Source organism: Anolis sagrei, chromosome 3 (genome assembly GCF_037176765.1).
Source record: "Anolis sagrei isolate rAnoSag1 chromosome 3, rAnoSag1.mat, whole genome shotgun sequence".
Classification (NCBI taxonomy): Eukaryota; Metazoa; Chordata; class Lepidosauria; order Squamata; family Dactyloidae; genus Anolis; species Anolis sagrei.
The window spans coordinates 157,596,495-157,617,501 of record NC_090023.1 but is presented as its reverse complement, the minus strand read 5'-3'; the positions used below and the strand labels follow the sequence as shown (position 1 = coordinate 157,617,501).

General features: G+C 40.5%; 1 protein-coding gene across 1 annotated transcript in view; it reads right to left on the bottom strand.

Annotated features, from left to right (window-relative positions):
• Window positions 1-21,007, bottom strand: part of NRG3 (neuregulin 3) — an 830,553-nt gene that overhangs the window by 199,441 nt on the left and 610,105 nt on the right. The window contains exon 3 of the mRNA XM_060769009.2: window positions 10,710-10,783. Coding sequence (XP_060624992.2) covers window positions 10,710-10,783 — 74 coding nt within the window. The remainder of the gene's footprint in view (window positions 1-10,709; window positions 10,784-21,007) is intronic.

The following is a 21,007-nucleotide window of genomic DNA, read 5'->3' as shown; positions in this document are numbered from 1 at the left end:
AACATTCCCAATAATTGTCTTTGTTTTAATATTATTGTTACTGCAAATTCATCACCTAGTTCTTTTGAAGACCACAGAGTGCCAATTGAGATATAAAGAATGTTCAAGTTTTCTTGTCCTTGAAAAGAAAAAGTATCAAAATACATCAAGAGACCTCATTAAAAATGCTTAATTCCGGTGAGATTTTTCACATTTTTACTTTCTTTAAACAATATGCAAAAGCAAGTGTTTTTGTATAAATTATTTTATGCTACATGGATTTTCCCACTTTGAGATGCATGTGTTTTTGTATGGGCCCCAATTGGGTAAATACTTGCAATTATTCATTCTTGCATGGAAATATGAAATAACAGATTTATATGTTGAGTACTAAAACAGGCCTTTGTTATGCTGTCACATACTTTGTTATGCTGTGCATGTTCACAGTAGAAATGATAGATTTAATTAGGTGAAATGTGGGTCCAGAATAAAAGGTAGGATATTTTCAAAAATATTCTAAAACAAATTAAAGTGTGTATTTTGGTTGTTGTGAAACCCTGCTGTATGGAATCCTGAAGTCATGAAAATCTTCAGTTTGATGCTTATTATATAAAAGACTCACACAGTGCAAAAATGCTGCTTTCTGTACAAAAAATATCCATGCTCATCTTGTATAGAATAAGTGCTAAGTGCTTAGAAAACTGTGCAGTTTTGACGACTTTTTCAGAATGAGATTTGATAAAATTGCTCATTACTTCCTTCAAGAAGAAAATCAATGAACAATTGTATTCCTAACTATATGAATCAGGATGCACCTCAAGCTAAAGAAATATTAAAATAATAAAGAAATTGTAAAATTACACACTCAAGCTCTATAAAATCAATTATAAGCTGTCAAAGCTATGCTAGAGAGGATAAAGTAAAGAAGATATGTCCGCCTCATGACTCAGCGTTTTTGCGGCTTTACCATCAGTGCCCTAGACTTAAGATCTAGCTAATTGTTCCACACTGCCCCCTCTGGCTGAGCCGAGTGGTGCAAGTTATATCATCTCGCAAAACTTGGAATATTGTGCTGACAGCCAGTGGAAACACAGTTATTGTCTTCATTGTACCATCTCAGTCGCTAACATCGCCATCATTTCTTCTGGACAGCCAAGAAGATCTGGGGACCTGACCATTGGCTGCCGGCTTGCTTTCCACGGGGCCAAGAAGCTGGGCTCCCACGATTTGAACTGACTGCCCTGACTGAATGATCTGGACCTATACTTAAAGACATTAACTTTGAACTACAGAACTGGCTCCTGCACTAAGGCACTTTAGCCCGAGCACTTTACAGTCCTTCTTTAATTTTTTAATCTGCCAGAGTCCGCGCCATCAACTTGACTGGTCTAAATTATCATATCTATGATCCAATTATTACTGTAACTATAGCACTTTGTAACAAATGCACTGTCCTGCACTGTCACTTTAGAACTAATCACACATACTGTGAACTAGCTGCACTTTACGCCTTATGTCACCACCTATGCCAATTGTGCTGCTTTTGACAATTTATCAACTACCTATACAAGTGCACTTTACGATCCTTGGCATAGGGAAAGGAACAGGATGTATTAAGGGGCGGGAAGGCCAGGACCTAGCTATGTGCAATCATAATAACAATATCTGTTATCAAATGCTGACAGTCGGATTAACAACAGAGGAGAATGGAGGGAACTTCCCCGGGGGCGGTGGTTCCGTGGGTGGGGGGGCCGCCATAGAGGTGGTGACAGGTAGAGGGAGATACGGGAAAGGGAGAACAAAAGATCCATTTTGGCCCAAAATTTATAACAATAAATTGGCGAACCTAAGCAGTCCCAGACATAAACAAATTCGGCCCAAAATTCATAATAGAATATTGGCAACTCCAAAGATCACTCAATTTCCATCTCAACAACTCATTCGGCCCGAAAGTAACAATGACTCATTGACAACTCCAAAATATTCTCCTGACAAGATACAACTGAGGTGCCAGGTTGGTGGCCCCTCCAGGCTAAAGGTGGTGCTGTTCAATGCCAGGTCGGTAAATGGGAAAACCTCCATTATTCAAGATCTAATCCTGGAGGAACAAGCTGACCTGGCTTGTATAACGGAGACCTGGCTGGACGAGGGGGGAGGGGTAAATCTCTCCCAACTCTGTCCGCCGGGTTACTCCGTTCAGCACCAACCGAGGCTTGGAGGGCGGGGAGGCGGAGTCGCAGTGGTCTATAAGGTTTGTATTCCCCTGATCAGGTGCCCCATCCCACAATCATCTTCTTTTGAGTGTGCCGGCTTTAGGATAGGTGACCGGGACAGGATAGGGATTCTGTTGGTGTACCGACCACCCCGCTGCACAACAGTCTCCTTACCTGAGCTAGCGGGAGTGGTCTCGGACTTGGCATTGAGCTTCCAACGGCTTATAGTCCTGGGGGACTTCAATGTCCAGGCCGAGACCTCTCTTACGGGTGCAGCTCAGGACTTCATGGCCACCATGGCAACCATGGGCCTGTCCCAATTAGTATCTGGTCCCACCCATAGTGCCGGGCACACACTGGATTTGGTCTTCTCTCAAGGATGGGGTGAAAGTGACGGTGTGGAGGAGCTGACCATCGCTCCATTGCCATGGACCGATCACCACCTGATCAGGTTTAGACTTGCTGCGCCTCCTAACCTCCGCAGGGGTGGTGGACCTATTAGAATGGTCCGCCCCAGGAGGCTTATGGAGCCAAAAGGCTTCCTGACGGCTCTTGGGGAATTTTCCACCTTCTTGGCTGGCGACTCTGTCGATGTCTTGGTCTCTCGCTGGGATAGGGAAATGACCAGGGCAATCGACACAATCGCTCCGGAACGCCCCCTCTCGAGTAACCGAGCTAAACCAGATCCTTGGTTTACCGAGGAGCTGGCAGCGATGAAGCGAAAGAAGAGGAGGCTAGAGTGCGTGTGGCGCCGGAACCCCACCAACCCTGCCCAAACACACCTGAATGCCTTCCTAAGGTCCTATGGTGTGGCAATAGCGGCGGCACAGAAAACATTTCTTGCCGCCAACATTGCATCTGCGAAGAACCGTCCAGCTGAGCTGTTCCGAGTTGTCAGGGGTCTGTTAAATCCGCCGAAAAGCGAGGCCCCTGATGACTCGGTAGCTCGCTGTGAAGCATTTGCTCGATTCTTCGCGGATAAAATTGGGCGGATTCGGTCGGGCTTTGACGCCACATTAACGGCAGTCTCTGGGGATGTGGCGAGAGCATCTGCTTGTCCAGTTTTGTTGGATTCATTTCAATTGGTTCAGCTTGAGGATGTGGACAGGATCCTTGGAGAGGTACGACCCACCACATGCATCCTAGACCCCTGCCCTTCCTGGCTGATCAAGGAAGCCAGAGGGGGTTTGGCAGGGTGGGTGAAGGTGATGGTTAATACCTCCTTACAGAAAGGAGAGTTTCCAGCTAGCTTAAAACAAGCTATTATAAAACCGCTGTTGAAGAAACCATCACTGGATCCCACCCAATTCGACAACTTTCGGCCAGTTTCCAATCTCCCCTACTTGGGCAAAGTCATGGAACGTGTGGTGGCGACACAACTCCAGGGGTTTCTGGTAGACACTGATTATCTAGACCCGGCACAGTCTGGCTTTAGGCCGGGACATGGTACTGAGACAGCCTTGGTCGCCTTGGTAGATGATCTGCGCAGGGAACTAGACAGGGGGAGTGTGTCCCTGTTAGTTCTGCTGGACCTCTCAGCGGCCTTCGATACCGTCGATCACGGTATCCTTCTGGGACGCCTCATGGATATGGGGCTCGGGGGCACTGCTCTGCGGTGGCTCCGATCCTTCCTTGAGGGTCGGTCTCAGAAGGTGTCATTGGGTGACACCTGTTCGGCCCCACAGCCGTTGTTGTGTGGAGTCCCACAGGGTTCAATCCTGTCCCCGATGTTATTCAACATCTACATGAAGCCGTTGGGGGAGATCATTCGGAGTTTCGGAATAAGATGTTATCTCTACGCAGATGATGTCCAAATCTGTCACTCCTTCCCACCTGTCACTAAGGAGGCTGTCCAGACCTTGAATCGGTGCTTGGCTGCTGTGTCGGACTGGATGAGAGCTAACAAATTGAAGTTGAATCCAGACAAGACAGAGGTCCTACTGGTCAATCGTAAGGCCGAACAGGGTATAGGGTTACAGCCTGTGTTAGACGGGGTTACACTCCCCCTGAAGACGCAGGTTCGCAGCTTGGGAGTGATCCTGGACTCATCGCTGAGCCTGGAACCCCAGGTCTCAGCGGTGGCCGGGAGAGCTTTCGCACAATTAAAACTTGTGCGCCAGCTGCGCCCGTACCTTGGGAAGTCGGATCTGGCCACGGTGGTCCACGCTCTTGTCACATCCCGGCTGGATTACTGCAACGCACTCTACGTGGGGTTGCCCTTGAAGACTGCTCGGAAACTTCAACTAGTCCAACGGGAGGCAGCCAGATTGCTCACTGGAGCGGCATACAGGGAGCATACCACCCCCCTGTTATGCCAGCTCCACTGGCTGCCGATCCAATTCCGAGCACAATTCAAGGTGCTGGTTTTGACCTATAAAATCCTATACGGTTCTGGCCCAGTGTACTTGTCCGAACGGATCTCCCTCTACACACCATCTTGGAGTTTAAGATCCTCTGGGGAGGCCCTGCTCTCGACCCCGCCTTTATCACAAGTGAGACTGGTGGGGACGAGGGGCAGGGCCTTCTCAGTGGTGGCCCCCCGCCTGTGGAACTCACTCCCCGGGGAGATTAGAACAGCGCCCTCCCTTCTCTCATTCAGGAAACAGCTGAAAACTTGGATGTGGGACCAGGCTTTCGGAAACTCTGGCAGCTAAAAAGAAGGACCATAATGAAGGGCAAATATTGTAGGAACCTATTTTAACCTATTGGACCTACGGAACGCGAAACACTGACCATGAGATTGCTTACTGTTGTGCTATGGTGCTATATATTGATGTTTTTAACCTGTTAATTATTTAATTACTGTTTTTATATCTGTATGTATTTGTATAAGGGCATCGAATTGTGCCTTCTTTGTAAGCCGCCCTGAGTCCCCCCTCGGGGGTGAGAAGGGCGGGGTATAAGTAGCAGAAATAAATAAATAAATAAATAAATAAAATAGGAAACTGGCAACTTATGTGACTACCTGGCTGAAAATTGCAAATTTCTAAAAAAAAAAAAAAAACATATTAAGTTGGATAAGTAATATTTTAAGTCAAAGAGTACAATGTAGGCAAGCACCGCTGTTAATTTCCGTGTTTTAAAATTAAAATGAAGGATTGTCAAATAAAGATATTGTAGAAATACTGATGAAATGAATAAAAAGTAATTTCACAAGAGCATAAACATTTTAAGAAAATGGGTGAGATTTTAGACACTGCAAACACTCACAAAAATATTATAAGTAGTTTCTGCTTTGTCCCCCTTTGTCCACTTCTGCCTAGATCCACTGGGCTTGAGAAACAAAAAAGAAGGAATCTTGTGAAAATGCCTTTCTTTGGGTGCATCCATGTTGCCCAATAAGCAGAATGAAACAGCTTTAATATGCTGGTTTCTACCGTATGTTGATGTCAATTTGGGGAGGGCGGGAGATACTATCTCATTGGAGGGTGGGAGGATTGTCATATGGCTTTGCCATGTAAATCCAGTGTTGGAATGTATGGGCACAGCCAATGTCCCCCTCCCCCCACCAAGCTCCGTTGTGTTATTAATGCAGGCAAAGGAGAAAACATAGTCTCCAGGAAGAGTTAAGGATGCCTTCTGCTCATTTTGGAAGCAAGACTCAGGACGGAGAGGGAAGAGTAGAAGTACCATCCTACCTCTGCATACTGCCTGAGCCTGGGGAGTGTAGGATGGCTATGGAAATTCTACCTCCAATCACAAAAGGTGATCCCAGGTGTCCGTCTCCACAGCCTCCATATCAACAAAATCCTAATATTTCTTCTGCAAAATTTCCAAAGTTTTACATATGTTGGTATCTGAGCCCCAGATTTCTGTGCCATAAAGTATTTATGCCAGTACTTGGCTACTGAAAATTTTTAGGGCAGGTTCTATTAGCTATTTGTCCTGTGTATAGAAGAATTTCATTAGGGCACCTATTGTTTTCTCAGCTGTCAGCTTCACTGCTTCCTTGTGATGCTTCCAAGAAAGGGATTCACTGAAAACAATTCCCAAGTATTTAAATAAGTGTGTTTGTTCTATGGCATGTTGGAGCATTTATACCTGGGGCATTGTCTTCCCAAAACCATCACCTTGGTCTTGGAGTAGTTTATCGATAGGTATTCTTCTTGGTAGTATTTACTGAAAGAGATTTTTAAGACCCAACCAAGAAAGGGATAAGGGCAATAGATCATCTGCGTACATCAGGATGAAAATCTTTCTGTTCCTGATTTCTAGCAAAGGAGAGTCAATTTTGGCTAAACCTGGCACTAAATCAGTCACATAGATGTTAAAAGGGTTCCAGCCAATACACATCCCTGTTTTACTCTGCTTGTTTTGGGAAAGCTACTGGAGGGATTTGTAAACCTGACGGAAGAGTTAGGTCTTCAAGATACCTGGCGACTGCATCATGCCTCAGAACTGGACTATACCTTCTTCTCAAATAGACATAACACTTGGTCCAGGACTGACATGATTTGGATGACTACAACACTAACATTTAAAGTAGATAAGATTAAAATCTTGCCAAGGAGAGATACGGACCACTGCCCCCTGGAATTGCACATAGACCAAAAGCCTAGATCTAGAAAATGGAGGTTAAATGAAAACCTATTAAGAACAGAAGAAGATGTGGGGAAAAAAGAAGATATTGAATGAATACTTTGCCTTAAATTCTACCCCAGGCATGGAGATTTGTATAATATGGGACGCAAGTAAAGCGGTTATGCGCGGGAACTTCATACAACAAAGCGCAAGGAAAAATAAACTAAGGAACCAACAAATGAATAAAATACAACAAAAAATCGAGGAAGCTGAGAAGGAATTCAAACGCTCGCCAAACAACAATAAATGCTTTTGTTAATAGAGTCAAAACAGCAGAAAGGTCAATGAAAGTGGCAAAGACATGATGATTGCTTTGCATTGTATATTTCCTTGTGATATGGCTTAGTGTGAAACATTGGTCAATGGTTACTGCAAGATCATCACCTAGTTCATTTTGGAACTCAGCCTGTTCTTCATGTGTAAATTGTTTTTCTTGTAACCAGTCTGCTGGTTTATGTAGCAGGTGTTGAGCATATAGCTTTGAGGTGATGTTAAGTAAGCTGATTGGGCAGTAGTTTTATGGGTCATTTCTACCACCTTTCTTGTAAGTTGGAAATATAATACTCATTTCCCACCCACATGGCATTTGTCTGGAGTTGTTTATGCTGGTAAAAAGGCTAGCAAGGAAGGGGCTCCACCATTAAACATTTTTCTTGAAAAGTTCTGGAGGAAGCATATCTTCTTCAGGTGCTTTCTTAGGTTTCAAGGTTGCAATTAAAGTCTTTACCTCTTTGCTAGAGACTGCTTCCCACTCAGGTAAAGTAGAGAAGTCTTTGTCCTTGTCCAGCCCTGCCACTTCCAATGTGCTTGTCTTAGGACAAAAGATGCTGGAGAAGTACTTAATCCACGTAGAGGCAGTGACTGAGGCTTCCGAAGTATATCTTACTCCTTGTTTTCCTCTGGTGACAAGTCCTCAAAATTTATCTTCCTTCCATTCTGTGAGTGCTTGTTCCAGTTCCTGCCACTTGGATTTTGTGTGTTCATCATTCTTATCTTTGAATAGATGTTTATATTTTGCCCTACATTTGGTTACATTTTCCATATTATTTCCAGATTGATTTTTATGAGATTCCCCTATTTTATTTGCCAGATCTCTTTGGCTGCCCTGCATTCTGTGTCAAACCAGCCATATGTTGTGGACTGAAAGTTTTTATATGTAGAACTTGTTAGCATGGTCTAAGCTTGTTTACAGTTTGTTGATAGAGATCTAGATGGTTTGTTGACTTTCTGCAGAGCTGTTGATATATGCTAACCAAACAGTCAATTCTGCCTGTTCAAGAATTGGACCTAAGGGCACTACTAAAAAAAAAAAAGGTTGCTTTCTGTGTATTCAAGGATATCAAAAGTATTCACTTTGATAATACCATGATGTGATCAATGGCACTGCCACCTGATTTACTCAGATAAGTATAATAACTTCTGGATAAGTCCTCTGGGCTTCCGTGAAAAGTATATAAGATGTGATGGTATATAATTCTAACAGTTAAATATCCTGCTGATTTAATGAAGATCCAGATCTTTGCAGGCATATTTTAACCAAGGTGTTAACTGGATTAAAATGTCAACCTCAGGTTTCTCCACATTAGCCTGTGTTATTTGGACATCCCAGACTAATGTGACATCTACACTGCATTATATGGCAGTGTAAATGGGGACTGTAGTAGCAGCAGCAACAGTTTATAGTCTGCTTCTAAAGTATCATACACATCTACTCATAAAAACAAATCCTGAAAAAGCAGCCATATAAATAAATAAATAAATCATGAAACATGAAAGGAGTGGAAGTCAATTGGACATCAGTATAGTTAAATTTTGCTCTGACCACCATCTCCTCCCAATATCTGCTGGTTGAAAGTCTAAAAACAGATCTCACAAAGCTTACCTGACATTACTATTTCACATACAATTTGTATAAAAATTGTTTGAGGAATAACAAATTTGCTACCCCCAAATGTGAATTCTACATTACTTGATAACTGTAAACATTCAAATATTTTGTACGCATTTATAGGGATTTTTATAATGGAAATTAACATTTCATATTAGATCAGTAATTGGATCAGAATAAAAACAGCTTAAAGCTTCCAAGTCCAACCTGGCACACATGTTTTGACTTCAGCTCATACTAGCCTTAGCCTGCATGGTCAATGGTTAAGAATTCTGACTGATGTAGTCCAAAATGTCTGAAGAATATGACACATTGGAAGCCTGGTCCGAAAGTGTACAAAATTCCTCTACATACATGGGAAAGTTGCCAATTTTAACTTCTGATTGCTGCATTTTGAATGAACCAGGATAGTGTTTGGATGAGACTCTTGAATATTGACAGTGGCTTTCTCTAGTGGTGGGACTGTAGGAAGGAGTTAATTAGTAGCATCGTAGAGATAGGTTTGGTGGCACTTGGAAAGCTACTTCTAAGAAAAAGAAACATAAAGATATGCTAAAGCCTACTGTAACTGAGTTGCTCATATTATGGATCCCAGATGATTAACCCAAGCCGATATGATAAGACTCCTTACAGTAGCCTTCTCCCATCCTCTCCCCAATCTGGTGTATTTTAGATGCATTATCACAGACTACCAGCCAGATTATGGGAGATTTTGTCAAACACATTAGGTAAGGAAAGGCTGGTGCAATTAAAATATTAATTAAAATATGTATTGGGTACAACACTCAAACACTGCTCATGTTCAACTATTTTACATTCCATACTTGTGTCCCTTTTAGGACCATTTCTCCTAGGTCACCACAGTACCACAGATAAAATGAAAACAGTAAAGAAAAGTTAATGCCATCAAAGCAATTCACGGTAAAAAAATCATATGACATGCATGAGAACAGAACAACAAGTTGTCTCTGGACGAGGCACCCAGTAAACTGTGTGAATGTACAAAGAACAATAGCAAGAATGAACCACAAGAGGAAGAACACATAACAGTCTCTATAAAAAAAGAGACCTCCACATTCAAACAACATATTTAACTTTGTATAACAATTAAAAAACAGAGAAGAATTAATATTACCAATTACGTCTAATTTTAAATGTTATATCAAAAAGGAGAGGGAAGCAAAATTTGGCAGAATTTCATGGCACAATGGAAGTGTTGGCAAAAGCAACGTTGTAATCCTTTTTTCATGCTTTATTGTAAGTTAATTTGTATGTCATGAAATATGATGCATGCATTCCACACTTATTTATTGAGATACTTTTGCCCCACCATTCCCATGGTTAGGGCAAGGATATATTATAAACCATCAACCTAATAAAACAAGCTCTTAAAATACCATCTAACCCAATAAAATCTAGCAACAATTGAAACTTAGCAATAAACACAGACTGAATTCAGATTTAATGATACAACATTCATATTTCCATGAGCCTCACATTTGTTTGGTCCCATTTCCTTCTCTGCTGAGGAACAGGTTTAGAGATTTAACTTCTAGCTTCCAGTGTCTAATGTTTTTATTATGTAAAAACTGATGTGTAGTTAAATAACTGTCCTTTCCTTTAAACGTATCCTGCTCATCATAATGACAAGCATTACTATCATGATGACAAGCATTATTACCTAATGACAAATACAATGACAAGTTAATCACAATGACAAGCTAGTATATTTTTAAAAGGGCTTGCATTCTGCTTTGTTTTGCTTTTGAAGAAATCCAAATATTCATGTACTGTTTCCAAATTGTACCAGAAATATAGAGTATAAGAAAATAATATTTTATTCTATGTAACCTTTTCCTCATCAGAGTAAAATAAAATAAAATGATCATGCTGTGGATCTCTCAGGCTATTTGATTATACAATATACTATACAAGCTCCTGGAATGGGTTATAATGGAATCTTGACAACAAGCAAAACATCATATTCCCATGGTAAAGGCTTTGTTCATCAAGTTATAAACACAGAAGAAGAAATAATTTTGACATACTTGGATCTGACAAGATTGAGTCGGTTTTCGGCAAAAATTGGTCACAGCGGACTCCTTGGTAGCCCTCTTTGCACCTGAGAAAAAGGGGAAAAATGACAAACATACGCATGCGGTAGTAACAGGTGAATTTAAACACATCAGTCAACCAAAAACATGACTCTCAAGGCTATGTCTGAGCACCAGAGGTATTGGTTTATAAACATCTAATGAGGACATATCGGAATGTCATTTTTAAAGAAAGAAACCACCAAAGTACCAGTGGATATCGCTTGTCAGAGGGGACATTGTCTAGGGCAGGCATGGGTCCTCCTTGTGTTTTGGACTTCAACTCCCAGAAATCCAAGCCAGCTTACCAGCTGTTAGGAATTGTGGGAGTTGAACTCCAAAACACTTGGAAGGCAGAAATTTGCCCATGCCTCGTCTAGGGTGACACAAGCACTGGCCAGATTTACTGAGCCTTCAAAAAGCCTAAATGTTGCTAGACATCAGCAGAGGCCTATATCAATTTGATTTATAACACATATTGTAGTCATTTGAGTGTGACAGATTCTTTCCTATTGAAAGTGCATCAATATGAATATGAGGAAATTGCATCTCTTTGAAATATTTCAACTACTGCTGGGTGTGAGTTTAGAGGGAACTCTGAAATACATCTGGATGCATTTTCTTGTTCCTGCATAGTACAGATAGTATAGATAAGATCACTAAAGTGGAAAGTGCACTATATTTTAGGGATGCTTGTCTGCCATTGTCACCTTCTCAATAGGATAGCATGTTTTTGTAAACGGTAAGATTACTCAGAATCCCTTTTGAAAACTACTGCATTACAGCATATATACACAAGATATTTTAAACTAAATACATTTCAACCACTTTTGAGATTGTGGACACTGAAAACCAAAGTCGCTCTTTTCAAGAATGGGCATAGCGTAGAAGTGTTCTGTTTTAATCAAGTATCATTAACTCGGATCTCACATTTGAAACTGAATCTCGGTAGTCCAAGTACAGTGTTTGATGTTGCCTGTTTTCAAGGACAGTAAAATCAAGAGACGGTCACTCTTACCCAGATCAAAAGCACTGCAGACCTACAACCTCATCGGATGGGGCTGAATTTGGCAGAGTACACTGGTTCCCTTCCTTTTTTCCACAGAACACACCAGCTCCCATCCCATGGCACATAGCTACTTTAGTGGGGCTCCATGGTAAAAGGGAAGGGGAACCAGTAAATGCTACTGTGGTGGCAACATGGGAGGCTTCCTGTGTTGCATAGACATCAATGGGTGGCAGATGCTTCTCCTTGTGGGATGAGGTTTTCCACACTAGGCACCATCAGATTGTGTGGTGATTTCAGCGGTAAATGGGATGAGGTCTTAAGACACTGGGTCTATTTTAGGAAACCATAGAAGGTGTCCCATGGAGATTAAAAGATTTCTTAATTTTCTTTGCTGTTTTTTTACTTTGTTTTGATATATCTCACCCCAATTCCAGCAATCTCTTCAATCTATCTCTACTAATGGAACCAGAAGTATTCCAAAGGTAAACATCTCAGAAAACTTAATCTAGTAAATTATAGGAAATCTTTTACTCATCCTTCTATTGTGCTGTCTGTAAGGGTTGTTTCCCCCCAGCAATTACTCCCTTATTCTTCCCTGGAGCTGATTTTAATGAACTCAGCCACAGCCAGTTTCTAAATGCAATTTAACCCTCAGTGAGAAAGAAAATGGACTACACCAAAAATCAGTGAGATTTGGTGTTTATTAACACTGCCAAACGGAAGTGGATTTCACATTTCCATTTGATCTCATCCAGGGTGGTCAAGGGGCACAAACAAATTTTGTGAAACAACTTTGTAAGTGGCTCACTAAAATGCTTGGAAGATGTTGTCCATTTGTGTGATATAGACATCATGCCATATGATTCTCTGGAGTTTACTTATGGTATTGAAGGTACTGAAATGATCTGTGTCTCTCTAGCCAACCCAATCATTTCTGACTACTCTTTCACCTGATATAACAATGGTGATTGCTATGATAACACCTTATGAAATCCAGAGATTTGCATTTTAGGGTGAGGTTATTTATTTATTTTGTATCAAAAGCATTGCATAAATTAGTATAAAACTGATAAAAATAGAAGGAGCACAGGTGGCTAAATATCTTTTGACCAAAAACGGGTAACAGCAATGGCATTGTCTGTAGCCTCCAATATTTCTTCCTCTGTACATGAGGCATAGTGGACAAGCATACAGATGTGGAGTTGTCTGATCTGCTCCACAGTCACACAAGGTGTGGGATTCTTTTAGGTAGTGCCATTTTGCCAGGGTGAGGTAGAGTGTGCTAATGCATCATTGTATGATAAAACCATAGGATAAATGAAATAATTGTGTTTGATAAAAATGCCCTAAGTATAAAACTGTCTGGATGGAAATCAATCAATGATCAAATACTGAAATACATCATGATGTACATTTCTTAAAGACTAATGGGAAATTCAGTTATTACTTCATTCCTCTGGCCAATAAACCAGTGTTCTCCATATATACATTTTATTTCACAACACTTATATCATAACACACATGGAGACAACCACATAAACATGTCAATTACATGCTTAGTGTTTGACACTAAAATGTATGATACCATTAGATCTTAAGTCATATCTACCTAAAGAACTTGAAGAAGCTTCTGGGAGAATATGATAATGCATGGTTGATATGAATACTGCTATAAAATAAGTGATGGAAGCAGGTCTTCAAAGAAAGATGCCATACATATCTTATTATTACTCTTACTCCTGATACTTCTGTTGCCCCTTTCTTCCCAGAAACCAAAAACTGATTTGCAGTGGGGAACGTTGAAATATGCAGCTAAAAATCCATTCAAATCAAACACAAATAGTCACAGTATATAACACCATGATTGAGATCCTGCATATAAGACAAGATTACAACAATGAAGTTACAGGTGTTACTACCCTCACAAACCCAGTTTTAAAGGCAACCACTTCCTACAACAGAAGATTTCTGAGGTGCTGCAGAATGGAGTGCTGAGTGTTGTCATGTCCATCCCTCTCCTAGCAACAAGGAGCGATGTAACAAACAGATATAATAAACACTTGTGGTAGGACCTTTTCCCGCCTTAGGGAATCACTTTACTGTGTTTCATCCTAGCTCCTTACTTGTAAGAAGTAAGCCCTCCCACATCACACCATGCACAGCTCTTACTGTTTTTAAGTGTCTGAAAGCACATTCTTTCCCATCTCGCACAAAGAGCCTGTTTCCTTTTATTCCACTAGGTTGATTGTGTACTTGAATTTTAAAAATATATATCCAGGAAATCACATTACAAAAAAATCACATTTCTTATGGAGAAGAATAAACATGATTTTGGAGGCAAGTTTCTCTGGATATTCTGTTGCTTTCCAAGGACTGTTGTGTCTGCATTTCAGACATTGGATTATTGACATTGTCTAATTTACCCATTTCAGTGTGTTGGTTTGGACTTGGGTCCCAATCAGTGGCTGTGTTTATGACAAATTTGTTATCTGGCCACTGCAGTTTGAAGGTAGATTCAAACTCCATTAAATTGTCCATATAGCTTGGGCATTGGTCATTTCCATTGGTGTGGAGTTCTACAGTTTGAATTTTATAACAGAGAAAATTCTGTTCACAGAACTTGCTGGTTTTATCTGGGAGAGTAACAGAACATGGAGCTAAACCTGGCTAGGAGAATGCATAAAATGGAGATGATTATGTTGAAGATCTCATAACTGAGATTCAGGTCACATTGAAGATTTCAGTAGGGGCATTCGGACCTAGAGGCTTCCCCTAAGTAGGAGGAAAACAGCATATTTGAACTATATTGGATATATTTTTTGAGTTAATACATGAATGCATGAACGATTAGTTTGATATCTGGCATTTTTCCTTTAACAAATTTAGTAATCTACCAGGATTCACATTATTTTTCTGCATTTCCTATCACATTGATTATTTAAATACAAAGCATAATGCTTTAACAATGCATCAAGGAATTCAAAATTCACTAATACATAGAAAACGTTATTTATTACTACAAAGCAGAATACTCTCCAATAGTTCTTGCTGCCAAAAAATAAAGCAGATGGATATGTTGTTGAGTGAAGAAATCCAAAAGAATAATCGGCATTGTGAAATCAGTGACAGAATGAAACAGTGACCCCAATTACAAAGCTAATTTATAGTGTTTGCAAAATATTCCACTATTCTAAATCAGGCCATTTCTTCCACATGTTTGCAAATGTAGACTGTAATTTGCTCTAGTAAATCACACCCACCATTCCCTCGTTTTCTCATGCTTGTTTATCTAGTTTTTCTGTCAACAGATGGAGGGGATAAGGTCTCTATTACCCCTTCCCCCACAATGAATTTATATGTCTAAAATCCAATGTCTAGAGGAAAAAAATTAAAAAACTTCCCATTGTTGTTTTATTCCACTTTTACTTTAATCTGAAGTTCTTTTGAGGATTAGAAGAAAGAAATATGTTAATGTTAGGGCTCTTCCAGATGGTGTATATGGTTCAGGAAGCAGTGGTATTTGTTGATATAACTCTCAAGGTTTTTTAAATTAAACAATATCTTTGTGGTTTTGAGTATTTTATGGCAATTTCTGGCACCAGATGCAAAATCCCAAGAAGCATGACCAAAATTGCAAAAGGTCTGGAAATCAATCCCTATGAAGAATAGTTTAGGGAGCTGGGTATGTTCAGCTTGGAGAAGTTAAGATTAAGAGTTCTTACAGGCAGCACCCAAATCTGTGCCAAGTGGGCTTTTTAAACCCACTTTGGCATGGATTTGAGTCCCTGTACCCCACTCAACCTGGGCTTTTTTTGGGGGGGGGGGGGTGTCCCCATACCATCCCAAGTAACTACTGGGGATGGCATGAGACCACCCAACCCCCCCAAAAAGAAGTCCTTAACATCTAAAACAACTTATTCAGCTGCCATTAAGATACTGCTGGCGTCCTCCTGGCATCATCATCATCATCATCATCATCATCTAATAATAATAATAATAATAATAATCATCATCATCATCATCATCATCATCATCATCATCATCATCTATATTTGTACCCCTCCACCATCTCTCCAAAGGGACTCGGGGCTGCTCACAGAAGCATTCCAACTGCAACATGCAGACAACAATACATTAGTATAAATACAGTGACATAAGTATAATCAACAATGCATAAAAATCTCATACATAAAATTATAAACATCTGAAAATTATAAAATTCCTAAAACGCAGTGGAACCTGCTGGCCGGCTATCTGTCATAACAATCAATCAAAGTGCAGGCCAGTACTATCAATGATTCATCACATTGGCCATGGATTACTCCTCTCCCCTCCCCCATAGAAATGATGTGCTAGGAGTTGGGGGAGGGGAGAGGAGGAAAACTGCTCTAACCTCTTAGGAGGTTAGGAAATTGCTCAGGAGGACTCCAACACACCCTTAATGGTGGCGGGACAAGTGGTATTATGTTTTAAGGGCTGATTTTGGGGGATTTGAGGGATGGGGTGGGTGCCATCTCACATCTTTGGGCTATAGGAGCCCAAAAGGTGTTAGATGACAATGGAGATTGACCCCCGGGTAGTCCAAGAACTACCTGTGGGTGAGTCCCCACAGGCCCAATACCCCATTAGACCAGAGCCTTTCAAAAAAGCCTGGATCTAATGGGATATCTAATTAATTTGGGACAAAGCAGGGTTTACTTGCTGTGCCTCGAGTTAAATCACTTTTACTGGAGGTGTCATTTGGACACCTCCTATAAAAGCGCAACAGGTCCTGTATTTTTGGGCCTGTCAAGAAGACTAAGAGGGGTATGATAGCCATGTTTAAATACTTGAAATGATGTCATATTGAGGAGGGGCAAGCTTGTTTTAGACTAGAGACCCTTCTACACTGGTCATATAATGCAATAGGAAACCAACTCAAGGTCACAATGGGCACAAAATGAACATAGCCAGTCCATTATACAGCACAGATTAAACATGAAGCAATGCATTTTTAAAAGTTTCAAGAAATTCTGATGTAAATATAATACTGATCCAGATATATCCCAGATCCAGGGTGAAATTGTCTCTGTAAATTGCTGGGTGTATTGTACACACCTGCCCCTGCTCAAGCACAGTGAAGTATCCCAAATGGGGGGCTACCAAAGATCACCTCAAGGGCATGGCTGGGTAGCAATTGACTAATTGGTACTTGGGGAGGGGTTATTTTCTGCTCTTATTTTCTTTTTAATCCCAAATGCCTACATTTTTGGAAATATTGGGTGGGTGGCAGTGCCCAGTGGGTTTGAAGTCAGGTTCTGTGATAAATGTAATCACTTTCTTGGCCTCAAATTGGTTCCAGACCTGTAAATGTAATTGTCATTCAACGAAACTTGTTCTTCTCATCCAGCTTCAAACTTGGACATGAAACAATGCAGGGAAAGTTATTCCACCTAAACATTAAGAGGAACTTCCTGTTGGTAAGAGAAGTTCGACAGTGTAATCTGTTGCCTTGTAGGGTGGTAGAGTCTATTTCTTTTGAACTTTTTAAGCAAAGGCTGGATGGCCATTTGTAGGGAGCGCTCTGAATGTGTGTACCTGCATGGTAGGGGGTTGGACTGTATGGTCTTTGGGGTCCCCTCCAACTCTATGATTTTAAGGTATTCCTAGATGTCTAATCCTGTCTTTGAGCGAATTCTTTTTTATATAATTCCACATCTTTTTTTACAGTGGTATCGTGCATAAGTACATAAATAAAATGACACCTATGCACCTTAACTCTCCCACTCTTTAACAAAAGTTAAAAATTGTGAGAGTAGAAAATGTTTTCTTCAAACCAAAGACCAATCTAAGCAAACCATGCCACAGTTGTTTGTTTGTTTAAAGAAACAACCTTGCACAGTCTGATGCAGATCTAGCTGCAAGAAAGAAAGAAAGAAAGAAGGAAGGAAAGAAAGAGCACCAGCAAAACTCAAAGAGATTCATCAGAGAAACTCACAATTAAAAGAGCCTTCAGTGAACTCTTACTGAAAGTGAAGGCAAACAAAATTCCCACTTATCTACATTGGTCAAACTCAGTAGGTACTGAAGTTATTCCCAGCATGAAGAGGACCAGATGGAACCTGCATGGGGTATAAGTAATTAAGTTGAGAAGCTGTTTGTTTTTTGTTTTGTTTTTTTTTGGGGGGGGTGTTAAAGGTAGAAATCCTAATTCCAGACCAACAGGTAAATTGTTCCATCTATGTCTGCCAACACTGCTGAAATCTTCTCCTTGGAGCAGATGTTAAGGTTTCACTGAGAACAGGGGGAGGTATAGGCTGTCAATTTTGATGTGAATGTTGGAATCCAATTTAAGTATTAGATGGATCCTAACCAATATACTTCCTTGCTGATCTAGAAGAAGCATGTCTACAATTCCCACTAGAATTCTAGTATGTGCTTAGGGTGGGAGGATAAGAAGGAGGGTGGAATGGGATTCAGACCTGTCAAACTCTCAAGACTAATATCAATTTGAAATTAAGTGGTTTTCTCATGTTTGTGTATTGGTTTATTCAGGTTGTTGGATGTAGAGTCTAATTCCAAACTGGATACGTGGGAGCATGGTTCCTGTCACTATACAGGTATGTCATGATGAACTGTCTGAAAACAAGTCAGAAATTCACAGCACAATCTCTCCTTTTTTTTACTTTCCCAATTTTGTTTGTTTGTGTTTGTGTGTGTGTGTAGAGAGAGAGAGAGAGATTAAAAACGACAATAACAGAACTTCTATTATGTTTTCACACTGTTGAGTTGAGCTTCAACATTTTTACCAGTTTAAACATATTATCCACAAAATAAACTCCTCAAAATAAATAAATATGGTGCTACCTCCCCCTGGACCCAACTGCTTAATATGTTATTTCCAAAACATCATTGTTTCCACTAAAAGTTTGCTCCCTTGCCCTTCAACAAACACACATTCTATAAATTTCCCCCATATTTTCCAAAAATAATTTAATTTCCAAATTCTTTTTTAGTCTCAATACCACATGTCAATTTATCATTATTGCTATATTCCATACTTCTTTGTACCAATCCTCTAACTCAGGCCTGTAGCCAGGATTTCAATTTTTTTTGGGGGGGGGGGGCTGAGTCTGAGTGAAAGAGGTTCTACCCTAGCAAACCTTTTGTATTGTTACCCAAATACCCCCATGAATATGGGATATATTGAGTATGGTGATCAGATCATGATATGAATAAACATAACAGTGTAAATAATGCACCAGTAAGGCCTTTTCACGAACCACCATGAGAATTTCGGGGGGGGGGGGGGGCTGAAGTCCCTCAAGCCCCCCCCCCCCCCCCCCCGGCTACATGCCTGCTCTAACTGAAAATCATGCTTTTCCTTCCAAACTGAAATGTAGAGATCTGCAGCATGAATCAATGGCAGAGTGACAAGCAGTCCAAACTAAGAACCAGGCCACAACCCACAAGTTACTTTCGAAATGATGAGGAATAGAATGAATAATGGGTTCTTTCTCCCAATCAAATGGAATAAGGAAGCTACCAGTAGTATACAACATAAATAAATAATTTCAAAAATGTACCATTCCAAGTGGTGAACAGAGGTATGTAACTTTGTATGACTAGATGGAGTCTTATTGGTATCTTGAGTCACTAGAATTCTTCTAAGAAAGTATTTAAAAAAGCCAACGTCTGGCCATTCAGTGGTGGCACAGAAAACCCACAGAATATAGGCTGCCATATTCATCTTGTAACACAGTGTTTCTCAACCTGGGGGTCGGGACCCCTGAGGGGGTCATGAGGGGGTGTCAAAGGGGTCGCCAAAGACCATCAGAAAACATAGTATTTTCTGTTGGTCATTGAGATTCTGTGTGGGAAGTTTGACCCAATTCTATTGTTGGTCGAGTTCAGAATGCTCTTTGATTGTAGGTGAACTATAAATCCCAATAACTACAACTCCCAAATGTCAAGGTCTATTTTCCCCAGACTCCACCAGTGTTCACATTTGGGCATATTGAGTATCCATGCCAAGTTTGGTCTAGATCCATCATTGCATGAATCCACAGCACTCCTCTGGATATAGGTGAACTACAACTCCCGATCTCAAGGTCAATACCCATAAAACCCTTCCAGTGTTTTCTAATTGTCATGGGAGTTCTGTGTGCCAAGTTCGGTTTAAATCCATCGTTGGTGGAGTTCAGAATGTTCTTTGATTATAGGTGAACTATAAATCCCAGCAACGACAACTCCCAAATTACAAAATCAATCCTCCCCCAACCCCACTAGCATTCACATTTGGGCATATTTGATATTTGTGCTCAATTTAGTCCAGTGAATGAAAATACATCCTGCATATTGGATATTTACATTACGAGTTATAAAGTAGTAAAATGACAGGTATCAAGTAGCAACTAAAACAATATTATGGTTGGGAGACACCACAACATATGGAACTGCATTAAGGGGTCACGGCATTAGCATGGTTGAGAACCACTGTTCTAACAAATCAATGTTGTAGAACAAGAAAATCCTAATGATAGTGTTAACACACACACACACACACAATCATGCACAGAAGTTCCTGTTTTCATTCCAAAGATACACTACCATATACGAGAAAGGATATGGGTGTTCCAAACAGCCAAGAATTAGATACAGAAAAATAGATAAACTGAAAGAGAGGATGATTTAGGGATTTGAGTCATTCAGAATTTGTAACACAATATTATCTCTGGCTGTGGGTGGTGTCATCAAAGATGATAGCTCTGTAGTTTTTGAGTGATTTAGAGGAGAAATTTTACCCTTCCATTGAATGAGTGTTCACACCCACTAGCCCACTTACAAAATTATACCATCTAACTATACTGTTTAAAAACTCCAAATCAGGTAATTATTAGGGTTGTCTTGCCACAAATTATAGGGATTTGGTGACATACTGTATGTTACGGAAAGTAAATAGACATTCTTTCCCCTCCTGTGGTGTCAGAAATGACTCAGTAGTTCCCAAACAAGTTGACAAAAAGGAGTAACAGCCATCCATCTTTACAAAAGCTCACTTAACATAACTTGTAAGTAAGCCGTTAACACAGAAAACTATGATTAATCAGTTTTTTCTCTCTATTGCAGTAATCAATATACATTGGGAACTCAAATCTCTCTCTCTCTCTCACACACACACACACACAGGGGCGGCTCAACCCATTACACAAAGTAAGCATTTGCAGTATAGTTGATTTTGCCCAGGGGCGCTCTTGAGGCGCTC